Source organism: Procambarus clarkii, chromosome 24 (assembly GCF_040958095.1).
Source record: "Procambarus clarkii isolate CNS0578487 chromosome 24, FALCON_Pclarkii_2.0, whole genome shotgun sequence".
NCBI lineage: Eukaryota > Metazoa > Arthropoda > Malacostraca > Decapoda > Cambaridae > Procambarus > Procambarus clarkii.
In genome coordinates, this window is record NC_091173.1 from 4,710,682 (window position 1) to 4,729,717 (window position 19,036).

The window sequence follows — 19,036 nt, forward strand, 5'->3', positions numbered from 1 at the left end:
CCCTATTCTGGTTAAAATTGCTACCAAAAACCGAACTAGTGGATAGAACTCCCCAACCGAAAACAAGCAAACTAGTGTGACGTCACACACCGCCGCGCCGCTGTCTGCGCAGCTCCCCCCTCCCCGGGAAGGGGAAGGGGGAGCCCCAGACCCCCCACGCCGGCTACCCACACCTCAGTTCTTGAGGCTGGATGTCAAAAACGCGAAAAACCGCCGACCGGAAGGGAGGGAGGGATGCCGGGGAGCCTCCGGGACTCACCCAGAAAATGGCGTTTCATTACATTCAACGCTGGTTTTCTGGGGGGAGCCCCGTCGACTCCCCGGAGCTAACTACCCACAGACAGAAAAAAGAGGGACTTACCCAGGAGGCGGTCGTCGCTCACTCCTCAACTTGAAGCCGAGACAACTGGCTGCAACTGCCGACCCAAAGCAACACAGGCCCGACGAGGCCCAGGGACATTCACAAGGTAACGAGCAGCCAGGACCCTGTTCGACCGCCAAAATCCCCGCGCCCGAATATCAGACCAAGACATATTCCCAAAGACGGCAGCAAGAGCCGCGAACTTACGAACGTCATGGGCACGGGGATAGACCGCAGGCTGGCTGGACCTAATAACCCTGCGGACGACCTGAGAGACCCGAACCCGCGAACAGGGAAGAAGGGAAACCGGATCAACCCACAGCGCGTCCCCGGACACAGAAGCTGTGGCGCGCAAATAACAGCGCAGCGCCGCAACCGGACACAAAACATGATGCACCCCCGGCCTGACCAACCAAGCATCAACCACCCATGGACCCCTCCGGAACGCAGCAGTCAAATTCTTCGCCAGAAAAGAAGGAGACGGCTGCAAACGAACAAAACAATCACCACGACCAAAAGAGCAGAAACCTCTGCGCCGGAGGAGAGCATGAAGCTCCCCTACCCGACCCCCAGAGGCCAAAGCCAACAAGAAAAGTGCCTTGGAAAAACAATCCTGGACCGAAGGGGCCACAACGAACAAGATGAAAGGAAAGCGAGCACTCTGTCCAAAGACCAGGACGGCTCAGGCGACGCATGAGCAGGCCGGAGGTGAAACAATGCACGAGACAGCTTGCGAAACGGTGCAGACGTAACATCGATACCGAAAGCAAGCTGAAGCGGCTCCGCCAGCGCCGCACGATACGAAGCGACAGTGTTAGGCATAAGATGACGGTCCTGAAACAACCACGAGAGGAAGGACAAGACCACCCGAACAGATAAGGAGCTAACACGACGAAGACGCAAAAAGAAACGGAAGGACCGCCAGGAAACTTCATACTGCCGCCGAGAAGAAGCCCTCAGGTGGGACACCAACAAGGAGGCCACCTGATCACCATAGAGATGATGATAGACTCGAGTCAAAAAAACCATACACGAAGACTCGAGGAGAAGATCGAACCAGCCACGTGACGTACCGGCCCAATCTGCTGAAAGAGGCGGAGCCGCGGGAAAACCCTCGGGTTCGGACACCGAGCAACCAGCGCCTGAAACCAAGGCTGGGCCGGCCACCAAGGGACCAGAAGGACAACTCTCCCCTGGTAAGTCTCTAAGCGAGTCAGGACCTGGAGCAACAGCTGAACCGGGGGAAAGAGGTACAGGAACCTCCACCTCGACCAGTCTAGCCGAAAGGCATCGACCCCGACGGCCTCGCGATCGGGGAAGGGCGCCGCATAAACGGGAAGACGCCGCGACCACGCCGACGCGAAGAGGTCCACTTCGGGGCGCCCGAACGTCTGGCAAAGCCAACGGAAGGACTCGTCGTCGACCGTCCACTCCGTGGAGAGGGGAACGAAGCGAGACAGGGCGTCGGCCAAGACATTGGACACGCCCCGTACGTGAACCGCCAGGAGAGCCAAACCCAGAGAACTCAGCAGACGAGTCACCCGAAGCGACCAACCCCAAAGAGACAAGGACCGCATCGAACCCCCGCCGTTCAGGCAATGAACCACCGGAGAGCAGTCCGAATGGAGCCGAATCGTCGATCCGCGGTCCACCCGAATCCTCCCCAGAGCAAACCACACTGCCGCGAACTCCCGCACCGTGCTGTGAGCTCGACGGAAGGACAGATCCCAACGCCCCTGGCCGGCCTGGTGAGCACTGGTCACAAAACCCCAGCCGAGAGACGACGCATCTGTGTACACATCGAGCGAGGGCTCGGGTAGGCGCCAAGGCACTGAACCCCGAAAAACCCGAAGAGGAAGCCGGTGACGCAGCAACCGACGCAAGGCCCCCGGGGGTCGAACTCTGCGATCGCGAGAGAGGCGGAAGGGGGAACTCCGAAGGAACCAGAACAGCCGTCGAAGCCAAACCCGACCCGGCGGGTAGACCACCATCGCGAAGTTCAGGCTCCCGCACAGCCCCTCGAGCAACCGCCGGGTGACCCGAGGGCCCTCCAGAAACAGACGAAGGCGGGACCGCAGCCGCAGGAGAGACTCCGGAGGGAGAGACAAGGAGGCGGTTCGAGAGTCCCAAACGAGACCCAGCCAAATCCGAACCTGAGAGGGAACCAGATGGGACTTCCTACAGTTCACCAAGAACCCGAACTCGGCGAGCTGGGAAAGAGCCAAATCCCTGGCTAGCAAGCAAGCTGACTGGCTGGGAGCCCAAACCAGCCAGTCGTCGAGGTAGGCCAACACCCGAACACCTAGGAGACGCAAACGAGCCACCACAACCCGTGTAAGGCGCGTGAACACGCAAGGTGCCAGGTTCAACCCGAACGGGAGACAACGAAAGCGGTAACTCAGACGCCCCACAACAAAACCGAGCCAGTCCCTGAACCGCGGATGAATCGGGACATGCCAATAAGCGTCCCGGAGGTCCAGGGCCACCATCCAAGCTCCCGGCTCCAAGAGGAGCCGAACCTGAGACAGCCAGAGCCCAAGCAGATTCCACGGAGGAACCCAGCACCGCCTGCCGACACGCGAGACGGGAAGCATAAAACAGGGAAACCGCATCCCGCAAAATCGGCGTGAACAGCTTCAACAAGGCAGCCGACGAACGCGCAGCCGAGGACAAGGTGCCGGACCCCGGGACGGACCCAAGCGTCCCCACATCCTCCATGAGCCAATCCGAAGACAGCTCCAGGAGCGAAAAGAACCGCAAGGCCGAACACAAAAGGCCCCGGGCGCGCAAGTCCTCCGCAACGAGCGCCACCGAAAGGGAGGGAACCTGCACATGGAGCTGAATAACGCCCACATCGCGGGGAAGGGCAGGGGCAAACAAGCACTCATGCAGGTACTCAAGTTCGCCCCCCAGGAAAACCTGAAGCACCGTGGAAGCTTCCCGCCACTCCAGCGTGCGGGAACGACAGAAGGAATGCCAGGAATCCAGACCAAACAAGGGGCAGTCTGCTAGCCAGGACGACTCCGGAACCTCGTAACGGAGCCAGAAAGGGAACGAAGTCCCAAACCTGAACGTGGACGGATCCATTTCTGAGGCATAATCCGGGTCACGCAGGAGGTAAGCTGCAAAGGCCGCTCGCACCACACCAGGTTGGATGCGATAAGCCGAAAACCTCCGGAAGGACGGAACCGACGTACCCGGGGGAACACGGAACCGAACCCGGGGAGGGGCCGACACCAAATCCAACTCGTACGCAGAGGGGGGAAAAGAAAACCCCACTCCTTGTAACAATAAGCCCCGCTCAGTGGGAAGAAAAACCCAGGCGGGGTCCACCGGGGCCCAAGGCCCCCAAGTCAGCCCCTCCCCAGCCTCAAGGTCCGTCACCACAGGACCCGAGGCCGAGTCCTCTCCCCAAGCCCCGACCCCACAAGACAAGGACGGAGCAGCCGGAAAAGCTGGAGGAAGGGGGGCCCACTGGTCAGACCCTGAAGGTTCGGCCGGGAGACAAGACTCGAATGCCTCTGCCGCCCCTCCGGAAGGGGCAACCCCCGAAGCTGCCCGAGTCTCGAGATCAAGTAACCCCTGCTCCGACCCCGAAACCCTCAGACGCTTCGGGGCCGGAAGCAGGGGCGGGGGACCAGAACGAACAGAAGGGGAAGGACGAGGAGGTGCGGACTGAACGAGGATCGAAGCGACCCCCACCCCCAAGTCCGGGTCTTGAAAAGCAAAGCGGGGCAACCCCGGGGCATCCGGGGAAGCAACCAACCGAGCGCGTTGCAACTGACGAAACCTAGACTGCAACGCACGCGCCGCCTGTACCCGAATAGAATCATCAGAGGATTGGGTAAATTGAGTCACAAGCAAGCAGCAACACTCACAGGACTCAGGGTCGAAAGTATCACCGACCCAACAGGCAGCGTGGCAGAGGCAAAAACAATGAGGGTCACCCTGAGACAAGGGGACCGAGCAACCCTCAAACTCGCACACAGCGAGTGGGGACTCCGGGGTCACATCCATCGGACCCACGCGCCCCCTAGGGGATTCCCAGGGTCCTGAGCGTTTACTTTAAGAGGACTCGCGGTCAGGTAGTCCCAGGCAGGGTGCTGCAAACCGGCGCCCAAAACTACCAAGCAAACTTCTAAAGCTGAACCCCAGGGACATGTACACTCACGGGGACCTAGCAGGGGGCGCCACCGAGGAGAACAGTGGAAGGGCAAAAACAAACTGAATAAAATGACAGAACCCCCCACCAGGCAAAAACAAAAAGAAAAACAAAACCCCGCAAGAGGACAGCGAACCCCAAGGATCAGAGCCGGCCGCGATGTCGGGAAATACAAGCTGAGCAGCACCCTGCGCCCCTACCAGTGCAAACTGCCTCTTACCTGCCGGTAACAAGGGAGAACAGAACACCCAAGAGCCCAACAGGCGGCCGAAAAACCGAAAGGTAAAACGGACCAGCAGAGGCAGACCCCGAGGAGCCTGTGGAAGGTGGCCCCAAGCCCCAAGGGCAGTACTTACAGAGCACCTAGGGAAGGCAGCCCTAGGCGCATGCAGCCCGAGTACTGAAGATAACTCCTGGCTCTCGCACCCACAAAACCAACACCACACGCAAAGCACAGTGCAGTAGCGACACCGGAGCCAGAGCACACGACCATCGCCTATAGCATCAGCCTCAAGAACTGAGGTGTGGGTAGCCGGCGCGGGGGGTCTGGGGCTCCCCCTTCCCCCTCCCGGGGAGGGGGGAGCTGCACAGACAGCGGCGCGGCGGTGTGTGACGTCACACTAGTTTGCTTGTTTTCGGTTGGGGAGTTCTATCCACTAGTTCGGTTTTTGGTAGCAATTTTAACCAGAATAGGGGTTTGTTTTGGGGCGCTTACCTTTCTGGGTGCCTGTTTTTTTTTTTTTTTTTTTTTTTTTTTTTTTTTTTTTTTTTTTTTTTTTTTTTTTTTTTTTTTTTTTTTGAGATATATACAAGAGTTGTTACATTCTTGTACAGCCACTAGTACGCGTAGCGTTTCGGGCAAGTCCCTGGAATACGATCCCCTGCCGCGAAGAATCGTTTAAATTTGTTCCGGTCGATGGCAGACATAGAATGCTTCCAACTACACGGGGGCTTCTATAGGCCATTGCTCCCCTTGCCTCTCTGAGGGGGCCCGGTTCTGGCCGTGTTCCCCGGTAGGCCTAAGAACTCCATACACATGACTGATGCCAAAGTCTAACATTAGCATATCAGCCTGGGATAGCTCCGGGGAGCCGACGGGGCTCCCCCCAGAAATGTTTGCTAAAAATTAATCAAAGCTTTAAAAATAATGGAGTAACTTGAATTGTGCATCCTTTGATCGATGTCTTTCATTCTTGCAAACACAAAAAAAAAACAGCGGTGAATATAATGAACCGCCATTTTCTGGGTGAGACCCGGAGGCTTCCCCGGGGCTTATCCAGGCTGATATGGATAGGTCAGACTTTGGCATCAGTCAGTGTTAATAGTTCTTAGGCCTACCAGGGACCACGAGCCAGAACTTGGCCCTCTCAGAGAGGCACGTGGAGCAATGGCCTATAGAAACCCCCATGTGGTTGGAAGCATTCTATATCTGCCATCGACCAGGTCAGAGGCCTGACAGCTGAGTGCACAGCGCTTCGGATATGCAATCCTGAGGTTCTGGGTTCGATCCTTAGTGGAGGCAGAAACAAATGGCATATTTTCTTTCACCCTGATGCTCCTGTTACCTAGCAGTAAATAGGTAGCTGGTAGTTAGACAGCTGGTATGGGCTTCTTCCTGGGGGGGGGGGGGGGGGGTTGTAACAAAAAGGAAGCCTGCTCAAGGACAGGGCCACGGGGATGCTAAGCCCAAAATCATCTCAAGTAACCTCAAGAGGCACCCAGAGAGGAAAGCATCCCAAAACAATGCCCTATTCTGGTTAAGAAATTACTACTGAAAGCCGAACTAGTGGACCGAACTCTCCAAACATAAACGAGCAAACGAGCATGACGTCACCACGTCACCGCACCGCCGTCTGCGCAGCTCCTCCTTAACCGGGAGGGAAAAGGGAGAGCCCCAGACCCCTCGCACTGGCTACCCAAAACCCCAGTTCTGAGGCTGGATTTCAAAAACACACGAAAAACCACCGACCAGAGGGAGGGAAGGTTGCCAGGGAGCCTCCGGGTCTCACCCAGAAAATTTCCTTACATTCAACGCCAGTTTTCTAGGGGGAGCTCCATCGGCTCAAAGGAGCTACTTAACAAATGATGAAAACAAGAGGGACTTACCTAGGAGGCGGTCGGCACTTACCCCTCAATGTGAAGTTGAGACAACAACCGCTGACCCAAAGTGACACAGGCCCGACTAAGCCCTGGAACATTGACCAGGTAGCGTGCAGCCAGGACCCTGTTCGACCTCCAAAAACCTTATGCCCAAATGTCAGCCCAAGACATGTTACCGAAGACGGCAGCAAGAGCAGCAAACTTACGAACGTTGTGGGCACGGGAATAGACTGCTGGCTGGCTAGGCCGAATAACCCTGAGGACGACCTGGGAGACCTGAACCCTGGAATAGGGAAGAAGGGAAACTAGATCAACCCAATGCGCGTCCCCGGACACAGAAGTCGTGGCACACAAATAACGGCAGAGAGCCGCAACAGGACACAACCCATGATGCACCCCCGGCCTGACCAACCAATCATCAACAACCCAACGACCCCCCCGAAAAGCAGCCGTCTCATTCTTCGCCAGAAAAGAAGGAGACGGCTGCAAACGAACAAACCTATCACCAGAGCCAAAAGAGCAGAAACCCCTGCTCCGGAGGAGAGCATGAAGCTCCCTAACTCAACCCCCAGAGGCCAATGCCAACAGGAAAAGAGACTTGGAGAGACAATCCTGAACCGAAGGGGCCACAATAAACCGAGGGGAAGAGAGATAAGAGAGCACCCTGTCCAACGACCAGGACAGGTTAGGCGGCACATGAGCAGGCCATAGGTGAAACAATGCCCGAGACATCTTGCGAAACTGCGCAGAAGTAACATCGATGCTGAAAGCAAGCTGCAGTGGCTCCGCCAGCACCGCACGATTCTTGGGTACAGTATTCGGCATAAGATGACGGTCCTGAAACAGCCAGGAGAGAAAGGACAAGACCACCTAAACAGAAAGTGAAGTATACCTACGAAGAGACAAGAAGAAAGGGAAGGACTGCCAGGAAACTTCATACTGCCTCCGAGATGAAACACACAGGTGGGACACCATTAATGAAGCCACCTGATCACCATACAGATGGTGATAGACTCGAGCAGAAGAGCGAACCAGCCACGTAACAGACTATACCGATCAGCTGAGCTAGCTGACTGGGGCTCCATAGCTCAGCTGATCTGCAAGTGAGCTAGGACCTGGAATAACAGCAGAACCGGGAGGGGGAGAGGGAAGTGTACAGGAAACCCCACCTTGACTAGTCCTACCGAGATGCATCGACCTGCACCACATGTACCGGAAGACGTCTCGATCACGCCAACACGAAGAGGTCCACCTCCGGGAGCCAGTACATCCGACAGAGCCAATTGAAAGAGTCGGCGTCGACTGTCCATTCCGAGGACAGGGGGAATAAACCAAGACAGGCTGTCCGCAAGGACATTGGACACCCCCTGACCAGGAGAGCCAAACACTGAGAACTCAGCAGACGAGTCACCCAAAACGACCAGCCCCAGAGCCAAGAACTCCATCGAACCCCCTTGGTTCAGGCAATGAACCACCGGGGAGCAGTCCAAATGGAGCCCGATTGTTGATCTGCGAGCGACCCGAACCCTACGAAGCGACATCCACACTGCCGCAAACTCCCACATTGTGCTGTGGGCCGGACAGAAGGACGGACCCCACCGTTCTTGGCTGGCCTGGTGAGCACTGGTCACAAAGCCCCAGCCAAGAGACGACGCGCCCATGAACACATCGAGCGAGAGCTCGGGTAGGCACCAAGGCATTGAACCCCGAAAAACTGCAGCCGACACGCTGCAGTAGCCGCTGGTGACGCAGCAGCCGACACAAGGCCCTCGGAGGTCGAACCCAGCAGTCACAAGAGAGACAGAAGGGACGTAACTGAAGAAACCAGAACAGCCAACGAAGCAAAACTTGACCCGGCAAGTAGACCATCACAGCAAAGTTCCAGCTCCCGCACAAACCCTTGAACAACCACCATTGACCCGGGAGCCCCGCAGAAACAAGTGAAGGCGAGAGCGCATCCGAAGCAGAGACTCCGGAGGGAGAGAGAGAAGGAAGCAGTCCAAGAGTCCAAAACAAGACCTAGCCAAGTCCGAACCTAAGAGGGAACCAGATGGGACTTTTGCCAGTTCCCCAGGAACCCAAACCCAGCAAGCTGGGAAAGAACCAAATCCCTGGCCTGCAGACACCCAGACCAGCCAATCGTCAAGGTAGGCCAGCACCCGAAGACCTAAGAGACACAGACGGGCCACCACAACCCAGGTAAGATGTGTGCTCACACGAGGTGCCAAGTTCAACCCGAATGAGACAAAAAAAGCGGTAAGCGGGACTGGTTTTGAAGGTCTATTCCCCATGCTTGTCAGAACTTCAATTAAGTTGTGATCTGAGTAACAGGTACTGTATTTGTAATCATTATGTTCCCGATCAAATCATCATTATTAGTGAAAATGAGGTCCAGTGTTCTCTTCCTAGTTGGTTCTACTATTTGCTGGTTTAAGGCAAACCTGTTGCACATCCGTAGCGGGTCATTTGCATGTGCCTGTTCATTTAGGCTACTTCCTGGTATTCTTTCTGATATAACTGTATTAGCTGGGTTCTTCCATTTCAGGTGCCGTAGGTTGAAGTCTCCAAGCAGGATGATGTTTGGGGCTGGATTTATGAGGTTTTCCAAGCAGTGTTCTATTTTCATTAGTTGGTCTTTAAACTGGTGATGATTTGCCTCTGGTGACGTATATACAAGGACAATAACTACATTTAACACTTTCGCGTTCCGTGGAAACGCGCGGTTGACATGGGGGTCATGTGCCTCTGCGTGCGGGTAAGCGCGCGGTGACACCCAAATGTGTATACTGTACTCGTTCCAGCTTTCTCACCTTAATTCTCGTGCTACGTCGCTCGTTTTGGTATCATTGTGTTCGCAATTAAATTCTCTACAGGTGTGTATAAATATAACATCCAAAAGCCTAGTATGACTCCCAACAGCAAAGCCTAAAGTCTGCAAAAGCGCACAAAATCAGTAACATGTGCATTCTCGTTCCATTTTCTTACCTTAATTCTCATGCTACGTCGCTCGTTTTGGTATCATTGTGTTCGCAATTAAATTCCCTACAGGTGTGTATGAATATAATGTACAAAAGCCTGGAGTGCCTCCCTGCAGAAAAGCCTAAAGTTACCCGTGAACGAGCACCAATTTGTACACTGCAACCTAATGTGTATACTCGTTCAATTTGATAACATCAAATTTTGTGTTACGTCTTTCATTTTAGTATCAAATTGTTCGCAATAAAAAGATGAGTATTTTAAAACTAGTCCCAGAATAATAGAGCAATAACTGGAATTTTAACAAATATTTTAATTCTGGACGCTCATTATCACAAAATTATTTATATCTTTCCAGTGTTCTGACATAAATTTTTGTGTTACATCTTTCATTTTGGTATCAAATTGTTTGCAATAAAAAGGCGCGCATTTTAAAACTAGTCCCAAGATAATAGGACAATAAATAGAATTTTAACAAATATTTTAATATTCTGACCACAAGCCTATTTATAATCTTTCAAGTGTTCGGATATCAAGTTTCATGTTATATCTTTGATTTTGGTATCAAATTGTGTGCAATCTAAAGGTGCTTATTTTAAAACCACTACCAGATTGATCTGATAAAATTTAAATTTTTAACAAATATTTTAATGAGTGACTAGGTACTGCGTCGTTGGAACCTATTCAGTAGAAGAATGAATGACAAGATAGTCAGTCAGTGGAACCTGAAAGTGTTAAGATCTCTATTTTGATTATCAGCACTTCCACCATATCATTTGTGGTGTTTAGCAGCTCAGTGCAGATGAGTGTGTCCTTGATGTACAGGCTGACCCCACCCTGTAGCCTGTGTTTCCTGTCACATCTGAAAAGATTGTACTCCGAAATCCATATTTCACCATCATGGTAGTCCTTGGCGAGTTTCTGTTAGGGCTGCAAACACTGCATTTGCCTCATGTAAAAGGCCATCTATGAAGTGTATTTTGTTACATTTGCGTGTTTTTTATACCCTGAATGTTGGTAAATAAAAATGATGTTATGTTTGTGGAAGTGCTGAATGCTTTACTTGGTGTTAATATCTGAGGCTCTGGTAAGGAAGCCACTGTGTTTGCGTCCTCTCTAGCATTTGACCGAGTTTGTGGTAGAGTCTGGACATTTTTTAGCCATCCTTCTCCTCCTCCTCCTCTTGCTAAAAAATCATCCTGGTAAATAGTGTTGTGGCTGCTTTCATCGAGGTGGTTTGTCGGCCTTATTCGCTTGGTACCTTTTATATGAAAAGCTGGACATTCTGTGTTGAAACATTCATTCTTATTTAAAGTTCTTGCACAGTTCTGGGTGAGAGAGATCATAGCTTTTGGTACATTTACCTGTACTAAGAAGAGTCCTGCAATTTCTGGGATGATCATATTTACATTGTCCATTTGTTCTCCCCAATATCCCATGCTTACAGATACCCCATTTATAATATCAGCAGATTTTGGGTCCTTGCTTTGTTTCAAAAACTCTGACGCCGATACCGTGCACGACCCGATGCCAACGTCGCATCCGGCCCCGGCACCAACGTCGCATCCAACCCCAACGTCAATGTCGCATCCGGCCCCGACGCCATCATCGCGTATGGCCCCGACGCCATTGTCGTATCCGGACCCGATGCCAACGTCGCATCTGGCCCCGATGCCAACGTCGCATCCGGCTCCGACACCAATCCGGATCCCTGCGCGCCAAGATGTAGCTCCATTTCTGGTTCTGCCTCGGTGTCCTTGACATTTGTTTGAAAATATTAGAGATTTCTGTACACGCAGTTAGAAGTGATGCTCTGTGCTCTGCTGGAGTTTTATCAAGAATTGCAATCATCTTTAGGACAGTAATATTATTCTTTTTACAGAACCAGTACACCGAGTGGTCTCTGGGACCAATTTTCCTGGCATTATTTGACATGTTGGCACATTTACTGAGTATGGCTGCTGAACATAGTTGGCACTCGAAGCTCTGGTGGTAATCTACTTCCTTGTTGCATTCTGTGCACATCTTTACTAAAGGCATTCTGACCATAATGCTTTTGGTCAGTGGTGGTGGTGGTAAAGCAGTGAACCATTGATTGTTGACCAGTGGTCCGTTGATTGTTGACCAGTGGTCCGTTGATTGTTGACCAGTGGTCCGTTGATTGTTGACCAGTGGTAAAGAGGGGGGGATGGAATGATCCTTCACAACCTACCGAGTGTGTACACAGATCAAGCCTCGTGGCCCCTGTACAGAATCTACTCGTGTGTGTTTTGCCTCACTATTCACTGAATTATACGTTCCGAATTTTCCACGTGGCAATTTTCCTACACTTTCAAACCTTTATGCCTGTTTTGTTACCGTTCACTATTCACTGTATCACTGTTCACTATAGTCTAAGTATACCGAGGTACATATATGTAGACGTGGGCCTTGTGTAGGCACGCGTTCCCACGTGGGCTGGTGAGAGGTGGTTTTTTTGCTATTAAACACAAAGTTCTAATGGCATCACTGAATTTTTTCTTTTCTAAATTTGGTTTTACACTTTGTGATAAATGTGGTCCGTGTTCTATCACTGTAATCCTAATTTGACCCAATATATTGAAGTTTATTCACGGAGTGCGCGACCCACACCCTCCCACACACTGGACAACAACTGGACAAGTGTTGGGAGAAGCCCTTTTGGTGAGAGAGGTGGCATCATCTTCCTGACTTGTCATGCTGTGTAAGGGTGGCCACTATGCTCTTTGTGCACTATACCAGCTTAGATGAACAGCTATGGTGAACAGAACTGGATTGCCCATAAGTATGTAGATGCTTATATATAACGTCTGTATATAGTGAATAGAAGCAAAAAGAGTATGGTGGGAGGAGGATGTGGGCGAGTGAGGAGTCACTGAGGGAGTGGCAGCGAGAGGCTGACTGGCTGGTGTGTGGTGGCCACTCCTCGTTGCTTTTTGACTCACCATATCAACTTATTAGTTTTTTATGGTGAACAAAACATGCAGATACTTATATATAACCTTATAGTGTAATAATCGACGAAGTATTTGTTTATTGTTTTATGAACACAATAATTGAATCAATAATATGCATACCATAATTTTAAGTACAGAAATGATTCACACATTTTATTATATAAATATATCATACTACACACTATTGTATTGAATAATATTATAGTAAAAAAATGAAGAAAAAATCAATCAGAGACATTGAAATAATTAGGTAATTATATCTTTGTGGCCACTCCTGCCTGACAGCTGGGGCTGAGCAGACCACCTCGGATGCATGCTGAGTCAGCACCTCTTTTTTTGCCAGACTTCCCCGCCCTATAGCGACCAAAATATGCCATTTACGTTTTTTTTATTATGATTCCCATGATCAGGGAACACAAATTAACAGGTTAACCACTGAACTGCGCAACACACTTGCAGGCCCTTGATGGGGGGTGCGCAACACGCCTCCAGGTATTTGTATTTTTAGCGTATGATTAAAAACTCCCATGGCTACATGGGGTTCACATCAGCTTCCTCAGGCCTCTTGTAAACAGACGCCATTTAAAAAAATATCGTGGGCAACATTCCCGGGTGTGAGAGCCTCAGTACTGAGTGAGCAACCAAGGCTGATGCACACAGCATGATCTCACAGTACTGATGTTCAGCTTGTAACCACAGCATCGTCTAATAATGTCAAAATATATATATAACTGGTATTATTTAGCCATGATAGTATTACAGAAGAGCCTGAGTGTAATAATGACTGTGTACAATGTTCAAATATCAGTGAATCAATGCTGTTCACGATGTTCACAGCACCACAGCATTATTTCATCCATCTAGGAATCTTCAAACGACTTCTTATGTTCCTTTACAAAATAAACTTGTCGTCAATTATTCATTTACAGGATTTAGTGACCAGGATTGTGATAATAGCAGGATTGTGGTGATAAGCAGCGCTGTGCGTAGTACTGTGAGAGGAGGAATTTTGGTGAGGGAGTGAGGGAATCAAGGTAGCCTCACTGTGTGTGGCAGCCACTCTTGTTTTGCTTACCATACTAGCTTAGTGGTTTGCTATAGTGAACACAAATGTAGATACTTATATATAACGTGTGTTTATAGTGTAATAATAGCAACAGGAGTATGTTGGGAGAAGCCATTTTGGTGAGGGAGTTGGCGTTTTACTCATAGCGTCATCGTCTGCTGTGTGACTTGTCATGCAGTGTATGGTGGCCACTGTGCTATTTGCACACAATGCCAGCTTAGTTGTATAGTTATAGTGAATAAAACATGTAGATAGGTATACATAACATGTGTAAATGGTGTAATAAAAACAATAACAGGATGGTGGGAGGAGGAATGATGGCGAGTACAATGTTGGAGGAGTGAGGGAGGACTGGCTGGGTGTAGCAGGTCACACTCACAGAGGCCTGAGTGTGTTGATGGTGAATGTATATAGTGTGTGACAATGTATAGTGTGTAAATATGTTGTAAATATACATAAATGAACATGAAACATTGGTGTGAATAACAGTATGGTGGGAGGAGGAGTGATGGCGAGTACGATGTTGGAGGAGTGAGGGAGGACTGGCTGGGTGTAGCAGCTCACACTCACGAAGTTCTGAGGATGTTTATGGTGTATGTGTATACAGTGTGTGATACTGTACAGTGTGTAAATAGATTGTATATATACATAAATTAGCATGATACATTAGAAATATGTGCAGGATATGTGTACACATGTGTCATGCACATAACACAGTGTCTTCGGACAGTATGGATATTCTACTGCCATAATATAGTGTACGTGTTCATTATACATAGGATTAGCACGAAAAAACAAATAAAATGTATTTGAAACTGTGAACAAAAAATGAACAAAAATATATTCGTGGCAACTCGCTCATCCTGAGCCGGGCGCCCTACTGCTGGCCCCCGGGAGCGTAAGCCGAGGATTGATGTCGTCACGCGCAAACTTACGGACCCCATAGCAGACAAAGTACAATTTAAACGTTTTGTTAACAAATCCATACTCAGGAAAGGGTTTTTGACACTTTCAAAAATACAAAGGATTTTTTTCCAGATAATTTATTTCCTGCGCACTAGAGGGGGAAGCCGAGCAGCCCAGTGGTCAAGATTTTTTTTTTTTATGCGCCTGTGGGTGACAAAGGCCAAATAGCCCTTAGCAATACAAGGGTTAAGAAACTTTCTTAACTATAAGAAATATTATTTAAGATCTCTTAATATACTGCATGAACTTAAAAAATTACCAAACATTAAGAAAACTGTACAGGATTAATTACCAATATTACCTTCTTTTCAAAGTCCATGTGTATTTTTCCATGTTGATTGTACTGCAGACAGCCAACACTTTCAAATGTACCAGCTCCCCTCTTGCTAAGGTCATTTACGAAGAACTCAATTTCAAACTGACTTGGATTTGTTGCACTGTAAACAAACATGCAATAACTACCAATTAGTTTACTGAATGCATAATACTCTGAGAAATACGGCAATGAATTAAAAACTCTTTTCTGAAATGAAATTCCTTTCAGTTCTCTTGGTTGCTTGCCAAGCCAGAAGCCAAATGAATTTCACTCTTAAGTGAAAGCCTGGATGGAAGAACTAGCACAGTACCACCAGTAGGTAGGGAAGGGAGTGGCCACCCAAATGTGTGTGTAACAATATCGCTCATTACAAATAAGGGAGCTAAGTCAAGGCAAAGCCCAGGTTGTTGTAGTTGTAGTACAATTCACCATACCTAATGAGCCTAACCATACTTAAGGTTATGCCAAGGGGTTGAATTTCCCATGACTTGCTCTCACAACAAGCAGTCATTTCATAGTGAACTGAGTTAGACTCTCCACTCTCCCTATCAAATCCATTTGTCATGGTGGAGATGTCGTCTAGGTTCTGGCGACGAATTCAGTCCTAAAAGATCCATTTGGGTCCTGGCTTGGGGAGGCAATCGAGAAGATTCAAGCTCAGAAACAGTTACAGTAACGAGTACTGTAGGTAAACAAGCTCTGTATTTACACACTTCTTAACACTTTTGCTGCTTAACTTACACAGAAATGTCCTTCAAGGATACACCAGTAGAAAAATTACTTTCCCTCCTAGCTAAAATTAATCTCAAATTGTTTAATTTTTCTAATAAACTCATTACATATAATATAATATTCTATGTGAATAACATGTTTATAATTTTTTACTACTGCACTGTATTAGAGATAAACTTAAATCAAACATAAACAATACAATGTATAAATACTGTACTGAACATAAAAATTTGGAGACAATTAAATTTTGAATACTGGACAAAAAGTTTGTACATTTTAGTATTTTAAATATTACCAAACTACTTTAAACTGAATTTGGTTGAACAAGACTTATCATAAGTAACACAAGGTTTGCTTCATTTAATACTACAGTATATGACACAAATACATTAATTAAGCCTGAACAATTAATATTTTCTTAAATAATAACAAAAACTATTCCTAAACAACTCACCCCAGACGTACTCCACCTGGAAAATCAGCTTGAACTCGAGCTCCTAAAGGAATGGCACGAACTTCAGTAACTTGTACAGGCCTTGGAAACTGCACTAAATCCAACTGCACTTTCTGACAAAAGATATAATTTTCCTTAAAGTTATATTTTTCAGTTTTTTGTTACGAAATGATGTTTTTCATTACATTATATATGATTTTAATTTTTTAAATATTAGTTAAAACATAGAAATTTGATCAAACCTAACCTAACCTTAATACCTCCCTCTTGTAAATAAAGTGTAAGACATCTACTCAGTGTATTCGTAGTATGTCCAATGTACCATATATTTTGGAGCCCACAATCCCTAGAATTACATTTGTATTGATACACTACATTAGTACACCTCAGTTTGTCAGAGGAAGCAGAGATGTTATTTCTCATAATGAGGGAAGCTCTACAAGGGTTGTTGTTATAAATAATAGGATGAATCCTTGCATTTTCACTGTAAGGTTTACAATTCATCAATTATATCTCCTATCACCTTTTCTCATATCTCTTATATGCCTGAATAAATGTATCTTTGTAACACACTATACTGTAATGTTTTCCCTTGGAGGCCAATTATCCATCCCTGGGGGCCTGGTTATCCTCAGTCACATGGCCGCTGAACTTCTTGCTTAATTTTGTCAACTGTATTGTTGTAATCGTTGTTCACAATAATTTGCCGGATTCGTTCAAGTTCACGGTGCAAGAGCTGCCAAGAAGAGCATGTACAAATTGCACGACCTACATATGCACTGATAATGCTTCTTTTATACCTGTCAGTGCATTCACTCTTACCATTAATACATTTTCTTGTACCAGTTGGTTTACAATACACATGTGAATTAACCTGATGTGTATTGATACACATCTGAATTGGCCCTAAGAATCTTGGGGCCACCAAGATTCTTAGCGGTCTCAACGAGAACAGGAAGCCGGTGGCTCGTCAAAGGTCCCCCCCATTTACCCTTATGATTTGTTCCAGTTCGATTTGCCTGTTTACCTAGTAGTAAATAGGTACAAATACAAGCCTCACAAGTCTGGCCTCGGGCCGGGCTTGGAGAGTCAGCCCGTCGTCCATACAAAGACCCAAAAGTGATTATTCCATACAACTGCCAAACCCCATTTATGAATTAAAAACATTTTACTCAAGACTCACAAGTAATTTCGTTCCAACACTTCCGGAACGAGTGCTTCACTGACGAATTTTGTTCGAACCACAACGCAATAAATGCTTTACCCACGTACAACAAATATAAATAATCCCCAACAGAACCTAAACACCTAACCTAACCTATGCCTATATATGCACAATATGCTAATATATTCTAATAATAATTAATATTTGAGAAAATTCCCATTTTGAATGAACAGCATGTAAAAAAATTTTGAATGCGCTGGATGTAATGGACTTGAGTCAAGGACGGGTTGGGGAAGTAGAACTCTCAGAACCCCATCAAGCAGGAATCAAGCAGGTACCGGAGTTAGTCAACTTTTGTGGGGTTGAATCTTGGGGTCAGTAGTTCTATCATGGGGCCACCTCGATACATCCTTTAAATTGTTGTTCTTCTGCACGTAGCATATCAATCTAAATTACATACAACTTATTTGGTTCAAAATGTGCCTAAATATTATACAATGTATATATATAAATTTTCTTTTTTTCTTTTTTTTTTTTGTATGCTACCTTGATTTGGTTAGGAACACGTTACAAACTAGCAGCTTATCCAATATATCAAAAACCAACCCACAAGCTAATGATAATACATAATTGTCAGCAACAAGCTTGTTTGATACTTACATCGCTCACTTCATGTGAAAATGTGTCAAAAAAGAGTAACTCATACATCCTAACAACACATTCCTCATTCCTTGTCTGTAAACAAACCGCTTCGCCGGTATGACAACCTCCTCAGACAAACGCCCACCTTTACTCACACTTACTATATCAGTATTTCAATCTCAAATATACACCTACTAGCTGCCTCATCTTAAATTATATAAATAGTTAATTTAAGTTCATTTATTATGTACCCCATACCCATCCATTCATTATTTTTCATTCATTATTTATTATGCACCCCATACCCATCCCGAGGGCGCTGCTAATCCGATCCCACGATCGTCGCCGCCCCTAAATCAACACAACATCATCATCATCATCATCATCATCATCATCATCATCATTTTTTTTTTTTGAGATATATACAAGAGTTGTTACATTCTTGTACAGTCACTAGTACGCGTAGCGATTCGGGCAGGTCCCTGGAATACGATCCCCTGCCGCGAAGAATCGTTTTTTCATCCAAGTACACATTTTACTGTTGCGTTAAACAGAGGCTACAGTTAAGGAATTGCGCCCAGTGAATCCTCCCCGGCCAGGATACGAACCCATGACATAGCGCTCGCGGAACGCCAGGCGAGTGTCTTACCACTACACCACGGAGACTGACTTTCTTGGATCAGGGGTTACTTATCCAACAGGAAGTCATCTGTATTTTTCCAGGGGCATAGGAGTGTAACAAGAGACTTTGAACTAGGTACCCCGCAGGGTGGTGTCCTCAGTCCTACCTTATTTAATATCTTAATAAACTTATTATTTTAATTATTTATGCATATACAAGAATGTACATAAGGAATGTGAGGATACAATTATGGTAATTACAGTCTTGTAAAGCCACTAGCACGCGCAGCGTTTCGGGCAGGTCCTTAATCTAAGAAAATTTTAAGGAGGTAAATACTTGCAAAATTTATAGACAAAAAAATGATAACAGATTACATGGAATGAAAAAAAAAGATGAGAGAAAATTATAGGTACAGTATATTAAAGCACATAGGTAGCTATGATTGATTGCAATGACAGCTTAAAATGGTAGTTGACAACAAATTGGTAGGCACAATACA

The 19,036-nt window shown here is 47.4% G+C and overlaps 1 protein-coding gene across 4 annotated transcripts in view; it reads right to left on the reverse strand.

Moving 5' to 3' along the window:
* Positions 1 to 18,051, reverse strand: part of vir (VIR_N domain-containing protein) — a 274,658-nt gene extending 256,607 nt beyond the window's left edge. For all 4 annotated transcript variants that reach the window (XM_069330494.1, XM_069330493.1, XM_069330492.1 and 1 more), the window contains exons 1-3: positions 17,934 to 18,051; positions 16,109 to 16,221; positions 14,908 to 15,043 (exon numbers count right to left, since the gene is read on the reverse strand). In XM_069330494.1, coding sequence (XP_069186595.1) covers positions 14,908 to 15,043; positions 16,109 to 16,221; positions 17,934 to 17,981 — 297 coding nt within the window. In that variant the 5' untranslated portion in view covers positions 17,982 to 18,051. The remainder of the gene's footprint in view (positions 1 to 14,907; positions 15,044 to 16,108; positions 16,222 to 17,933) is intronic.
* Between the last annotated feature and the right edge of the window lie 985 nt (positions 18,052 to 19,036).